The sequence below is a fragment of the Cibotium barometz genome, chromosome 10, assembly GCF_041138505.1.
Source record: "Cibotium barometz isolate CiBa-2024 chromosome 10, ASM4113850v1, whole genome shotgun sequence".
Taxonomy (NCBI): domain Eukaryota; kingdom Viridiplantae; phylum Streptophyta; class Polypodiopsida; order Cyatheales; family Cibotiaceae; genus Cibotium; species Cibotium barometz.
In genome coordinates, this window is record NC_141055.1 from 54,419,230 (window position 1) to 54,435,076 (window position 15,847).

At 43.4% G+C, this 15,847-nt stretch overlaps 1 protein-coding gene across 3 annotated transcripts in view; it reads left to right on the forward strand.

Moving 5' to 3' along the window:
• Positions 1 to 395: 395 nt before the first annotated feature.
• PPT1 (polyprenyltransferase 1) overlaps positions 396 to 15,847 on the forward strand; it is a 50,458-nt gene continuing 35,006 nt past the window's right edge. For all 3 annotated transcript variants that reach the window (XM_086804313.1, XM_086804315.1, XM_086804314.1), the window contains exons 1-4: positions 396 to 993; positions 1,704 to 1,839; positions 2,125 to 2,246; positions 7,339 to 7,408. In XM_086804313.1, the coding sequence (XP_086660439.1) occupies positions 506 to 993; positions 1,704 to 1,839; positions 2,125 to 2,246; positions 7,339 to 7,408 (816 nt within the window). In that variant the 5' untranslated portion in view covers positions 396 to 505. The remainder of the gene's footprint in view (positions 994 to 1,703; positions 1,840 to 2,124; positions 2,247 to 7,338; positions 7,409 to 15,847) is intronic.

Genomic DNA, 15,847 nt, shown 5'->3' on the forward strand with positions numbered 1-15,847 from the left:
AGAGAGAGAGAAATACTTATCTTCTATGAGGTGGGCCCATGGGAGAAAGCGAGAAGACGACTTGAAAAAAGAATGTATGTATAGATGACATGGAGCTGCCTCATGCTAAGTGGGTGCCGAGATGGGTAGGTTACCATGCTAGAAATAAATAAATTAAAGGGTACTATTTAAAAGATATTGTGTGAGGTGATGGATAGTAAAATAGAAGCCCCCTTATGACACTCCCTACAATAGTCAAAATCGTAGCCCTTGCAACAATAGGCTAGAAATATTTTTGACACATGAAGAGGTGTATGAAGATATAAACTCAAGTGTGACACATGTTTTGACACATCACATACAGGATACATACTACATAGCTAGCACAACATGGCATATTACCATATGAACTCATATGAGATAATCGCACATGATGATACAGGTGGGCACACCATGGCGTAGTGGCTTATACACAGTAGCACAATTGGAGACCGGAATGTAAAGCGCTTAGGGACCGTATGAGTGCATGGCTTTCCATCGATACAAATTAGCTCGCTTGGCGAAGCGCTATGCAAATTCTCTCAAACCTCAGGATCGGTTTCCGCTATTGATCAACACAAGCAGGTCCGACAGATTGCTCGATTCTCGTCACTATTGCAGTGGTTACAGTAATGCTAGGTTTAGTGTCATTGAGGATGCAAGCTCAGCTCTGTGTAACCAGACCAGGACTGAATGGAGAGCATATTGCAATGCCATTCAAACAGCTGGTCGTACTAGACATGGGCCATGGCTTTTGCAAACAGCCCCTTTTTCCCAACAAAGCAATGCCTCTCTGAACAAATCATCGGGACAGGCAGGAGATGGAGATAAACATCAGGATCGCGGTGAGGAGACTGTTGGCTTGCAGACCTCGTGGATCTACCGTTACCTGCCTGGACGGATCAGACCTTTTGCCTTACTGGCCCGGCTCGACAAGCCTATTGGCACCTGGCTCCTTGCTTGGCCCTGCATGTGGTGAGAAGGCAATTACTTGCTTGCTTGTTGATGCGTTTCCATTTAATAATGATATTGAGCGCAAATGGAGCATAGCGTGAATGTACGGCACATTGAGGACAAGGAGAGGGAGGGGCAGGCGCGGCTTTGAGGGCAAGAATGGGGTGTTTCTACTGTAGTACCTCAATGCTTCCAGTAGTGATTTAGACACCCACCACCATCTTTTTAATGGTAATCTTAGGGAGCAAAATCATGGTATGACCATCATAATAACCCTATGCTTGCAGTAATTCTTCAGGGCGGCATGGCTTTGAGAGCAAGGGGGCTAGGGTGGGGTCTCAGCTCTGAGATGGAGGGTGGATATGGTGGCTCTCTATCTTGAGAGGCCTGTGGATGATGGGATTTTTACTTGTTATGTGCATGTGGGCTTCCAAGCATGTTTTGTTGCCATGTTAGTTTCACATATAGGCTGCCATGCTGGTGTGGTTGTATTGAGCTCTTGGTTTGCAACTATTGGACCTAGCTTTTCTAGAGCCTTTTTGGACGACTCTTGCTAGTTACAGTCCTTGAGCATGTATTAATTGAACAAGTTTTGTGCAAAAATATGAGGCCCATTGGCTTTGGCCAAGGTGAACAAGTTTTGTGCAAAGATAATATTCATATTTGAGGCCTAGCCTTTTGCCAATAGGATTTTTAACTGTTTTATGGGACTGAAATTTTACCCACTTTAGGTCAATTGCTCTTGCTGCACCAGCAGGAAGTTTACCAGACTTCAAAACCCTTGCTTTATTTGGAGCGGGTTCTATTCTGTTGCGCGGTGCAGGTTGTACTGTGAATGACCTCCTTGATCGAGACATTGATTGCCAGGTGAGGTGATGCTTTTGTTCAATATTACATCTCCATACACATACACTCACTTCCCACCCAAACATCATATGCACGTGGGCACGTCCACAACAATTTGTGCAGTTGAATTTGAGATAGTTAGGATGAGGGCATTTCATCGTATCCCTGAGGCAAGCCGGCATGGGTTATGTATATCAAGGTGGGTAACATTTCTAGGATATGCATAGCTTCCTAGATCGATTAAAGTTTTTTGGCTTTTGCATTTATATCTTTGGATACTTTTCTAAAAACCTCTCTTTCATGTAGGTGGAAAGAACAAAGCTTCGTCCGATTGCTTGTGGAGCTGTAACACCTTTTCAAGGGTTAACTTTTGTTGGTTTGCAATTGTTGCTAGGTCTGGGAATTCTTTTGCAGCTTAATCGATTCAGGTTGGCAGGATTTCAAACCAGTTTTGGTTTCTTACAGATAGGAAAGTAATAGATTTGATGTTTGGCAGTCTGTTGTTGTCAGCAGAGGATGTGTACGTAGTGTTTTGGTGGGCTGTACTGTGGGAACAAGGAGAGGATCAGGTGCACGGGAGAATTTACAGCCCATTTTACAGTCATTGTTTGGTTTGCTTCTTACTAGCTGAGTAGTAGTAAGCACAGCTAGTCTTGAGTTGCTGAGATTGGTCATCCAGGTTCAGCCATTTTGGAAGCACTTAGTTTGTGCCGTTGTAGGTAACCTTGTCTGGTGACCCTTTCTGGTGCCACAGCCCCAGTTTGAGGACAGTGAGGACATTCATCATCAGCCCTCTCTCATTCAATGAAGCAAATACTCGGCTTGCAGTGGTGGATTTTTGTATTATTTGTGTGGTGGTTTTTTGGGGGCATTGGGCTGGCGTGAAGTTCTTTTGCGTGTTACATTGGTATCAAAGCCTGGTTGAAGTCTAGATGTGCAGAATTGGTGCAGATTTGGAAAACGCCCAGTACAAAGGTGGCTGTTTTCGAGAAGGCACAACTCATCACTTAATGAATAATAATAATATTAGTCACAAATCGTGACATTCCCTCCCATTTAAAATAAGACCCCCGGCTAAATAATGAACTACCGTTTGTCAAAGAAATCCTGGAGAAGCTTTGGGTAATTTTGTAAATCTTCATCACTTTGCCGTATAGAATCTGACTCATCCAGATCTTTTCACTTAATAAGAAACTCTGTAGCAAGTTTTTTCCCAGTCTCTTTCTGTCGAACATCTAGAATCTCCTCAGGAATTAATATAAAATGTTCATCTTCAATTTCAGGAACATAGGAGGAAACATCTGGTATAGGCGAATCTCCTTGAACATACTTCTTAAGCCAAGAAATATGAAAGGTCGGATGAATCTTTCCTCAAGAAGGAGGAAGTTCCAACTTATAAGTGACTTTTGAATTCTTCTTCAAAATCCGAAAAGGACCATAGAATCTAGGCTTGAGTTTCGGAAATACTGACTTTGTCGTCTTATACCGATGAGGCACAACATACAGTAGAACAAGATTACCTTCATTGAACTTTGCATGTCTTCTGCTCTTGTATGTATTCTTGTGATATTTCTCTTGAACTCCAATCATTTGATCATGAATTTGAAGAATAATGTCTTGCATTTTCTGAACTAACTGGTCAGGTAATGCCACTTTATGTTGCAAAACAAAATTTGTCGGCATAACTGGTGTATGACCATACACTGCTTGAAAAGGAGACATTCCGATTGCCGAATGGAAAAGAATTATTGTAGGCAAACTCTACCAAAGGCAAATAATCTTCCCATGATGCCAATTGAGAATGAATATAATGTCGAAGCATTTTCTCTAAAATCTGATTCACTCTTTCAGTTTGATAATCTGTCTGAGAATGATAAACTGAACTGAACAAGAGATTAGTGCCAAGAGACTTGAATAATGAAGTCCAAAAATGTCCAGTAAACTTCAGGTCTCGTTCAGAAATAATCGACTTTGGTAGGCCATGAATCCTGAAAATATACTGTACAAATAATGAAGCAATGTCTGGCGCAGTAGCTTCTTTCTGACAAGGAATGAAGTGAGCTCCACAACCACAAGAATTTGTGTGTTTCCCTTGGAAGACTTTGGCAAGGAAGTAACGAAATCCATACTAATACTTTCCCATCTTTCTTGTGGTACCGGCAAGGGTTGAAGAAGACCTTGAGGTAACTGTCTGCTAGGTTTCATCTATTGACAAGGGTGGCATGCTGCAACAAACTTAATAATATCTTGTTTCATTTGAGGCCAATAATAAGACGCTGTCAATAATCGATACATCTTGTTTACTCCAGGGTGTGCTGCATAAGGTACTTCATGATGTTCACGCAGTAAGATCTTTCGCAAATGTGCATTGTGCGGCACGCATATGAGATCTTGATGATAAAGAAAACTATCCACAAGAGAGAATGAAGCATAAATCTTCAATTTTGATGGAGTCGGCTGTGTCGAATGCAAAGCATGAAAAGTAAGATTCTTAAGGAGTGTCATGATGCCCCTTTTGCTGGACACCCTGGGGTACACAGGACACTATCGTTAGTGAAACACACTTTTTATTGGCCAAAGATGAAAGGGTATGTAGAAGATTATGCTCTCAAGTGTCAAATTTGTCAAGCAAATAAAGCTGAACGCTTTAGACAGGCTGGGTTGTTGCATCCTTTGCAAATCCCAGGTAATAAATGGGAAAGTATTTCCATGGATTTTATTACCGGATTGCCAAGAACACATCAAGGCCACGATTCTATTTGGGTTGTGGTAGATCGCTTGACAAAAATGGCTAGATTTTTACCATCCCGGAAGACTATTACAGCTACGCAATTAGCACGGCAGTTTATCGAGTAATTGTTTAGACTGTACGGGTTACCGCAGGACATCGTCAGTGATAGAGACTCTAAGTTTACGAGTGATTTTTGGAAACTTGTTTTCGAGAAGTTGGAAACAACTTTGAATTTGAGTTCCTCTGATCATCCTCAATCTGATGGCCAGACTGAAAGAGTGAATCAGATTTTGGAGGATATTCTTCGAGCATATGTATCCAAAAGACAGAGTTCATGGGAGGATTATCTTCTTATGTTAGAATTTGCATATAACAGTACTAAGCATATGAGTACAGGTTTTAGTCCTTTCATGCTTATGTATGGTTTTCAACCTCGATCACCTGTTACAGTAGGATTCTCAAGACTTCAGCATGATGCAGTACGTAATTTTTTGCAAGATATGCAGGAAATGTTACAAGTTGCGAAGGAATCTATTAGAAGTGCTCAAGACCGAGACAGATTTTATTCTAATAGACATCGTTCACCGAGAGAGTTCTTTGAAGGAACGATGGTGTATTTGCGAGTTCCGAAAGATTTCGAGACTTTACGGACAGGTCGATCTCCGAAATTATCCCTTAGATACTGTGGATCATTTCGTATTACACGACGGATTGGTTCAGTTGCATATGAATTGGATTTGCCTTCTCATGTGAAAGTTCATCCTGTATTTCATGTCAGTAGACTTAGGAAGTACTGGGTGGAACAGATCAGTTAGTTACTCCTTAAGAAATTATAGATGTCGAGGACATGATATTTATTCCGCACGAACCTGAAAAGATTCTTGGATTTTGTGAAAGAAGATTGCGTAATACGCTTATCACGGAATACAAGATCAAGTGGAAGGATCATGTTGAGGACGACGCTACATGGGAGACATTAACTACTCTTCAGAGAGATTATTACCCTGGCTTTTTAGTGAGCTCAGGAGTGAGCTCATAGAGGAAGGGGAGTATGTCATGTGCACAGTGTGTATCTACCGTGTGCTACACGCACGCAAGACTAGCTTCGAGGTTTGGGGAAGCTTGGAGCTAGGCAGGTTGATTGGCGAGCTGAGTTAGGGATAGACTAACGGGCGGGCACCCAAGTATGGATGGGCGGGCCCCCAAGCGTGGACGCCGATGACCGGCCAAGAGCCTATAAAAGGGTGGCCAAGGTTAGTCATTAGTCATATAGAGAGTCTCGTGAGTTTGTGAGAGCTCTATGGTCTTGGAGCTTGGATCTAGTGCAGACGCGCACCTGCTTTACGCAGTCGAGGCCGGCAGCAATCTCGAGGCCCGCGAGGGTAGCTTCGTGGCGGTATGGGACGTCGCAAGGAGGAGATTGGTCGGTACGTCAACCTAGTTAGCTCAGCTCGTGGCTCGGTGGGGACAGCCAAGTCTGTGGGCTTGCCCATGGCTGTCATGGTTGGGAGGTGAGTCAGGCCTGCACTCCCTTGTTGTTTGTTTGTTTGCAGGTTTCGAGTCTCGTACCATCCCTTGGAACCAGTATTCCTATGGGCTCACCGGTATGCCGTTTGGCATCCACCCACGGACTGCCTTTTCCCTATGACTTTACTGAACACCGACCATCCTCCTTGGAGATCTACCCTTAGCTGTGTTCCTTGCCTCGGACTATGCACCTTCTCTTGGGACTGCTCTTGGAGCACTCGAAATCTGGAGTGCTGGCGCTCTGATACCAATGTCACATGTGGAAGCTTCTGTGGCCAGATCATTACTCAACAGAAACACAGCACTCCCACTAGATGCTTGATGCACAAAGAATTGGATAAAAACGCAAGAGAGAAAGCAGTTACCTAACCTACTCAAAATCTTATTTATATAATTGTCTGTTACAATGCCATGATGGAAGCTGAGCTTCCCTTGAAAAGGTACTTGCGCTTCTACCTAATGACCCAAGTCCCACGTAGGAACTTGAATGAATAACTAAAAGATCTGGCCCTCTTTATATAGGTCCTTATAAATCTGCCCGACTGGACCAACTCTGGCCGACTGGACCAAACCTGGCCGACCAGCACAATCCTGGTGTTTTCCTCCTGTCTTGCTGCTGCTGCTCGCTGCCTACCGACTGCTGGCTACACTAATGAAAGCTCCGCGCTGCCCTTCACAGTCTTGTGAGGCTGCCGCCTCATCCACTGTTGCTGGTCACTGGCTACAGCCCTCTTGGTCCCACTCAGCCCTAAAAAGGTGTCTACTGCCTGTCCAAATCAGAAGAAGCATGTCCACGTGGCATGCACGTGACAGGTGGGGTGGCTAACCAGGTACTTCTAGCCATGAGGTGGTAAAATACCTCTTGCTGCTCTTTCTCCTGCTCTTGCAGTGGACAATGCTGGTGATTAATAAAAAAATACCTCTGGTTTGTGAAAGACAGGGTCCAGACACCCTTTTATTACTTTACAACCAAGGTGGGAGGGGGGGGTGGGGGTTTGTGTGTGCAGAATTTTTACTTGTATCAAGTTTTTCCCTTGATTTAGCTGCCAATCATAAATTATTGGAATGCGATAATCAGATGGTTCATGGATATACATTTTTATAAAAAAGTGTGACGTGTGTGAAAATAATATTTACATCAAGGCATAGGGACAGCTTCCAACTTCACTTTTCCTATATAAATTACTAACTGTTGAGTTAACACCCATGGTCGTACTCTTGACCATGAATATTGACAGTTTTTTAATGTTGTTTTGATGCAGTCAAATTTTGGGAGCATCCTCTCTCTTACTTGTGGGAACTTATCCTCTCTTTAAGCGGTGGACGGATTGGGTATGTTCAGTTTCACTCCTCTTGAAATGACACACACGTGCATGCACACAAATATGTATGCATGCATGCATGTATGTATGTACATTGTACGTATGTATGTGTACGAATGCGCGTGCGCGCGCGCGCGCGCACACACACACACACACACACACACACACACACACACACACACACATACCCACAGGTGTGTGCACACCACAAGTATACACGTGCATGCGCGTGCACGTGTATGCACAACATATACGCACACATATACATATCTACCTATCTATACATACATACCTATCTAAATACCTAGATACATGCATACATACATAGATACATACGTACATATGTATGTATGTATGTATGTATATATGTGTATCTGCACGCATGTGTACATACATATCTGGGATATATGTGTTATTGGAAATGTGTATTAGCTCCTAGGTAATAGGTTTGGTGACATTATCCTAGTAGAAGATATATATTAGGGACTATAGTTACAATTTTTTATCATGACCTTTGGATTAGCTTCCATGTGTCATGGTAGAATTTAATTTGGGCTATCATCATTATGTGCCCTTTATTTTATGTAACTAGGTTGCTTCTTTTCAATAGAACATATTGTGGAGTTCTATCTCTCCTGCTTATGTGCCTATTAGTTTGGTGACATTTCCCCTAGCAATAAGTGTGACTTATAGAGTATAGTTTAAGTTTTTGTCACGTGCACTTGTGCATTGTGGTATATGGTGACACACTGGCTCATCAACAGTGCAAGAAACATGTACAGAAGTAGTACCTTGATAGGATAATCCAAACATTCGGTTCCTCGTTCGAAACTTTGAACCCCGGAGTTATGATAGGGCTTTGACTTTTGCGCAGAACCACAAGATGATGCTCAATGGAGACAAGTCCAAAACCACTCCAATCGCCCCCAGACCCCAGCAGCAGTAGATGCAGACTACCTAGCAGAACCGGGCGTCTAACCAACAGTCAGGTAAGGGGCATCCAACAATAAAGATCAAAAGAAGGGCTAGAATACCTCTTCTACTAGGAAGGAGCAACAAGATGGACCCAAGAAGACCCTTGAAGAAAAGATCAAGGAGGGCCTTACTGGAGGATTCCTACAGTCAGATGAGAAGGAGCGGTACTTCAAAGAGAACGGTTGTTTTTTCGCCACTACACGGGACATGCAAAGAAGGATTGTTCCAAATGAGGAAAAAGGCAAGCAATAAACCTCTACAGTGGCTACCTAGTACCGCCACAGTTGTACCACTCCCTCCACCCGTCCTCAACCACCAATGTTGTTCAACTCTTGCTTGCTTTGAAGGCAGTACCTGCAGTGGTATTCGATGATATGCAGGAGGGCGGAGTTAAGGAGCTTCAGAAAGGTCTTATCAAAGCTTATGGCACATCGAAGAGAACAATTTGTTGTTCTCTTCGACATGGGCAATTTCGAAGATGCCATCTCTCCGTAGTCGGTGACCAAAATGAGATGTGCCCTAGTGCCTTATCATTTGGACGTGGACGGGTTCACTCCCGGCCTACGTACCCATATCTCCCAGAAAGCTCAACAGTTCACCTTCACAGTCTAGAACGCCCATTTTCAGAGGGATTTCATTGTCTCACCCACCTCCTTAGGTGCGACATGATCCTTGGGATTCAGTGGTGTTAACAATCCTAATACGGGATTGATCACGGTGATAGAACACAAGATTAAGCATAAAACTTAAGGTGGGTTATACCACACTAAAAACTCTATGAGAGAGAGAGAGAGATTGTATACTCAACACAAGTTCTCTATTCTATTGCATTTACAATGAACCATACAATGATATAAGTCTTCTAGCCTTATCCCACTTTACACATCATCATCCATGTGGCACTCCCTTTTCCACTCTTTTGGTCAACACTCTCACACAATACAATATCACATGTGGCATTCTTATCTTACTACAATATCTTCTTTCCCACATACATATAACACTGTGATTACATCTCTCAACACCCCCTCTTAATCGAGGTGTTCTACAACTCACCCATTACCCATGTCAATGTAGCATTGCACAACCATAATCGCTACCTCTCAACACTCCCCCTCAATGATACATTGTAGTGTCCATCGAACGAACATGTGTGCGTGTGTCTACCATCTCAGATACCGAATCTAGTTTGCGCCGATTTGCTTTCAACAGAACCACTGAGTCCGATTTAAACATAGAAGTTCGGGTGGGAACCAACCCATGCATATGCACCTCACACGTGCATCGCTCATGTACACATCACAACAACCATTTTGAGCTTCTCGGTGAGCTCGGGCAGGGCAACCCTCATACCAATGGGTGAATACACATCTCGTTTTGAGCATGCAGGCTTAGGTACGGTTACCCATCATAAATTCAAGTTGTCATAAAAAAAATAATGTCCACGGCTTTGTTTTGCAAGCCGATATTTTCTCTTAGGGCGATACATTCTCGTGTGTGTGGACTAGGTTTTGAAAATGATCAGAAAACACCATTTTCAAGCATGTGACCAAGGTTTTATAAATGGACTCTGGAGTGTGCGTGAACAAATTGTTTCTTGAGGACCCACCCTTAAATGTATTAAGGGTATTTTTATAAACAATACAATTGAAATTAATCTGCGGCAGCTGGCATCTTTGCCAAATAGAGCGGCATACTCTTGCTACGCGCCAACGCTCTCTGCAACCTTCAAACGGTGCATCAACGTTCTGGGAACAACCTGCACGTGGGACCCGCATGCTTTTTCACGCTTTCTTCTTCAAGCTTCGCCAAGCTTCTATGGGTACCTTCAAGCAGCTATTGGTGGTGCAATATCTACTCTGCACCTAGCTTGCTCTCGTGGCTGCAAGCTTCCAATTTTCTCGCAACTATTGCTGACCAACTTGCAGCAATCGCAACAACATGGCCTCTGAAAGTCATTTTTTTTTTGACACCAAGAAATAACCCCATTGATTTCCTTCCAGGGTTTCAACGCAGATCAGTCATGCAATCCACGCTTGTGCGTGCTTTTGTGTATTGCTCACTATGATTGATTTTCCACAGTTGTCTGTTGTGGCCTAGCCACCTTATCTTTTCCTCAGAGCCTCCATTGCTACAGATTTCACCTTCGCTTCTCATTGTGCCATGGTTTACTTCTCACTGTGTAGTTCTCTTGTAGCGCTCACTCGACGGTAGTCCCTCTGAGGCCTTCTCTGCAAACTCGTTGCTCTCTTTGCTTTCAAGATTTTCTATTTGCATAGTATGCCAAGCTTGCAGCCTCCTTGTGCTGCAAAATCTCTTACACAAGCTTGTGTGTTGAGCTCTTCATGAGCTTCAAAACGTGCTTCTAATAGCTACCGAACTTTTGCCTCGGCAATCCTCCATATTGAGGCTTCAATAACCACCATTGTGGCTCATAAGCTCCCAAATAAGCTTTCTTATGCATGCTCGTCTTGTGCATGCATCGATTTTAGGGTGCTCTTCACAAGCGGTTGCTCGCAAGAAACCAAGGTGCTAAGCCAATGTAGAAGCTCCAACAAGCTTTCACTCTTTTGCTCATCTTCCATGAGCAAATCATGTAGCAACGCTACTCTTGACGTGCTCTAGATGGACTACAAATCAGCCCTCAAGTACTTGCCTCGAATTGGACAAGTATGCACCTTCATACTCTTTGCCGATATGCAAAGAATCATGAGATTTGCAAATCCCACATAGCAACCCTTCTTAACATGAGAATTTTCCTATGCTCCACACCAAAATTGAGGCAAAATCACAAAACGTTACTTTGTGATCTTCTTGACAACTTCCTTGTTGACACCGAAGACTCCATAGTCTTCATACTTGCTGAAATCTCCATTTTCAGCTTCCATGGTAGCTTCAAGACTCTCTCCAATCACCAACATAATCTCTCTTCAAATGCAATACTAACGACAATGAGTGTGCTAAATTTTTTCTCATAATAAACTGAAAATAATGCTTAATCAAATGAACACATAACCAAGAAATCTATACATAAATATTCACCATGACCAAGAGCCCACCTAAGCTCTGATACCATGTTAACAATCCTAATATGGGATTGATCATGGTGATAGACACAAAATTAAGAATAAAACTTAAGGTGAGTTATACCACACTAAAAACTCCATGAGAGAGAGAGAGAGAGAAAGAGAGAGAGAGAGATTGTAGACTCAACAACACAAGTTCTCTATTCTATTGCACTCACAATGAACCATACAATGATATAGGCCTTCTAGCCTTATCCCACTTTACATATCATCATCCATGTGGCACTCCCTTTTCCACTCTTTTGGTCAACACTCTCACACCATACAATATCACATGTGGCATTCTTATCTTACCACAATATCTTGCACCTCTAGGGTGCTTTCCCACATACACACAACACCGCGATTACATCTCTTAACAAGTGGTTCCGCTAGTATGCACCCATTCCTGATTGGAGGCAGGAGACCTTCACGATCGTCGAAGGTTTGCCTGAGCCTACTATCATCCGCGGGGAATCGGAGCATTCAGGGTATTCCGGTCATTTCCCACCAGGCTAGTAGAGCTATCAGAAAGGGAGAAGAGTGTGTGATGATCTATGTACGCCCACAACAGATATCGACATCCAGCGCTACTCCATTAGAGTCATAGATGACAGGACTCTTCTAGCACTTTTAGAACATCATGTTGCAGGATGACCTCCCGTCCAGACCCCCACACTCTCGTCCTGAAGACCATCGTATCGATTTGGTAGTTGGAGCTGAGTCACCCAATAAGTTTCCGTATTGTCTTTCCAAGGCATTGGAGCTGAGTTGGAGACGCAAGTCGCGCAGTTGCTTAGGTCTGGTTTTATCAAGCCTTTATTCTCTTCATTTGCTGCACACACCGATTCTTTTTGTGCAGAAGAAAGATAAGACCGCATGTCTCTGTGTGGATTACCGAGTCTTGAACAAGCTGACAATCAAGCACAAGTTCCCCATGCCAAGGATAGAGTACATCCTCGAAAGACTCAACAGTGCTAAGCACTTCACAAAGATTGACCTCAAAAGCGGCTATCATCAAGTCATAATCTTTGAAGCCGATATCCCGAAGACGGCCTTTCGAACAGAACGAGGTTATTACGAGTTCATGGTCATGCCTTTTTGCTTAACCAATGCACCAGCTACCTTCAATAAGATGATTTCTTGAGTCTTGGCCGTACTCATCAGTAAATGTCTTCATTTTTTTGGATGACATTCTTATTTTTTGTACCACCACTGCAGAACAGCACGAGAAGGATATGCAGAAGGTTTTGCAGATTTTGCGAGATAACGAACTCTACATCAATGCGAAGAAGAGCATATTTGGAGTTCAAGAGATCCAATACCTGGGCTACGTGATCGATTTCGATGGAGTTCGCCTTGACCCTGACAAGATAAAGGCAATCCTCAATTGGGACGTTCCAAAGACAACCCAAGAGATGCGATCCTTCGTGGGCCTTTGCCAAGCATATAGCTCGCATATAGATTGGTTTTCTAGCCTTGGCAGCATCTTTGACAGATTCGCTCAAGGGAGTGTAGAGTAGAAGACAGAAGGTTTCAGTCACACATGTAAGGCTTTAGAGGCGTTCTTTGCTCTACAAAAGGTGGCTTTCGAAGCACTAGTCCTCAAACTCGCATCATTGGATGATCCCTTCGAGGTGATCACTGATGCTAGTAATCTCGCTATTGGAGCAGTATTACAACATGAAGGAAGACTCGTGGCGTATTACAACAGAAAGTTGAATGATGCAGAAAAGAACTATTCTGTCTATGACAAAGAGTTGCTAGGGTCTTCACAGCTTTGAAACCATGGAAACCTTTTCTTTACGGAAGGGAATTTATTGTGAAGACAGACCAACAGGCCTTGAAGTGGTTATAGACTATGCCAAGTGCCCAGTGGAGCGATAGACAGCACCGGTGGAGTCAGTTGTTCCAACAGTTTGGCGGAATGATTGAGTATGTACTGGGTAAGCACAAGCCTGTAGCCGATGCTATGAGTCGGAAAGGTCGTATTCAGATAGTACACGAGTCCATTGTAATGGAGATACAAGGAAAGGACTTAGATAGTATGAAGACAGAGTATGCAGATTGCTCAGAATTCGGGACTCCTTAACGGTATGGCCCTTTATTCAAAACGAGGTCATTATACCATTCAAGATGGTTGGCTTACAAGAGTTGAATATGCGTTCTCATTGGAAGAGGCCGGCACTCCTTCATGATTCACTCGTTGGTGGTCATCCTGGGATATCATTTTATTGGCCGAAGATGCACATGGATGTATACAACTATGTTTTTGCATGCTACCAAATAGGCAGGGTTGCTTCAACCATTGCCCGTTCTTGAGGGTTCTTTTCACGATATTTCAATGGATTTCGTTGGACCACTTCCCGCATCTACTGGATCTCGGAATACCCAGTGTATGACGATAGTTGACAGATTCAGTAAATTTTGTCTGCTTATACCATGCAAACAAACGGCCACAATAGAAGATATAGCCTGACTCTTTCTCCGACATTGGTATCCAGTATGTGGCTGGCGAGCTCTTTTCGACAACTTAAATACCAAATTGCAATTGTCTAGTGCATTCCATCCTCAGACCGATGGCCAAACAAAGATTTACAACCAGTTGGCTTCGATGTGCTTAAAGCATATTGCCATGATCAACAATCGAAGTGGGCTTCATCTCCCATTGGTGCAGACGATTCTCAATGACACACACTCATCAAGTGTTGGCAGAACTCCTTATGAGGTAGCCTTTGGTCGAAGGTTTTCATCCCTTCTCACTCAGATGCTATCTCCTTCCTTGGAAGCCAACAAGACATCATAAACATTTTCAGCCATCATTGAGTCAGTCAAAGAGTGCCTTACCAAAGCTCAGGAGGCTTATACGAGACAGGCAAATAAGTCATGGAGAGATGTCAACTTCAAAGAGGGCGATTGGGTATACTTAAGGATCATGAAGCAAAGACTCAAGCAAGTGGGCAAGTGTTGTCCAAAGTTATCATTCAAGAGTTTTGGTCCTTTTCCCATCACCAAGAAGTTAAGTGATGTCGCCATGCAACTCAGATTGCCAGACAGTTGGATGATGCACGTCTTCCATGTCTCTTGGTTAAAGCCTTCTATCGGACCCTCATTAGAGAATGTTCTAGAAGAGCAGCAATCAAAAATGGTTGATGAAGCAAAAGTGATAGAGTCCAAGCAGATCCTTCTACATCGTTGGAAAGACGGTTCCGGACGATGACTTTACCAATATTATACTACCAATATTATACCAAGTTAAAAGATGGAGGGACCCATGAAGCTGTTTGGCTAGATGAAGAATTCTTTCTCGAGTATCCGTAGTTAGTGGCGGACTACCTCGAAGCCATGAACCTGCAGCCAAGCTAAGCAAGAGGGAATGTCACGTGCACCCATGCACTGTGGTACATGGTGACACATTGGCTCGTCAACAGTGCAAGAAACATGTACAGAAGTAGTTTCTTGATAGGATACTTTGTTGTATGCCGTGACCCCTTTATGATCCCTAGTCCGGCACAAGCTACGTATGTCAGTCTCCCAACCATAAAGGTCTGTCTCTTAACCCACTTTGGAGAATTCAACAAGTAGTCCTCATGTAGGTACATGTAGATGTCAGCCTTAGGTTAGAATGCATTTGAGCATGATAGTTGCATCCATGTAGTAGGGGCCAGCCCCAAGGACAACCCATGGAGAGGACAGCCTTGCGATGGGTGATAAACACCCTCAACGAACAGTAAGATCGAGTCGGTAACCTTTTAGGTGGACTGGACAGTAGTCGGCAAGGTCTAATGGGAGGTAGAAGCCCCACGACTTAATTCAGCATTTAATGCTAATTAATCCCAATCGTGGCAGATTTAAACAGGCTGACAGCAGTAGAAACCAGCTGACTTGCATCCTTTGGACATATAAAAGGGTGAGCCTACCATAGTCCAAAATCATCAAATCAAGACTCGAGTTTACATTCTCAAGTCAAGCATGTGTGCTTAGGCAGCCTGCCTTTGCATACTTTTAGCATCCTTTGTGCTCTCAAGGCCAAGGCATCCGAAGCTCAATCTCTTCCCAGAGTTCTCAGCACACCATCCCTCAGTCTCGAGCCGGTGTATTCTCTCTGAAGATAGGTTCACAATTTGCCTACAACTTATGCATAGTTCTGCCTAGTGTTTGGTCACTTTGTCCTTGCGTTTGGCGGTTAGTTAATCAGTTTGTCCGTTTAGTCTTGTGGACACAGTTCAACTTGTATTCTGTTCTCCAAAAGAAATAAAGCAAATACTCCTGCTTGGAGGGAGGGCCCTTCAATGGGTAATTGGGACTCCATTTGGTGTCATCTTGAGAGAGAGAGAGAGAGAGAGAGAGAGAGAGAGAGAGAGAGAGAGCATCTACTAAAGATCCAATGGGCCTGTGAGACCAAAGTG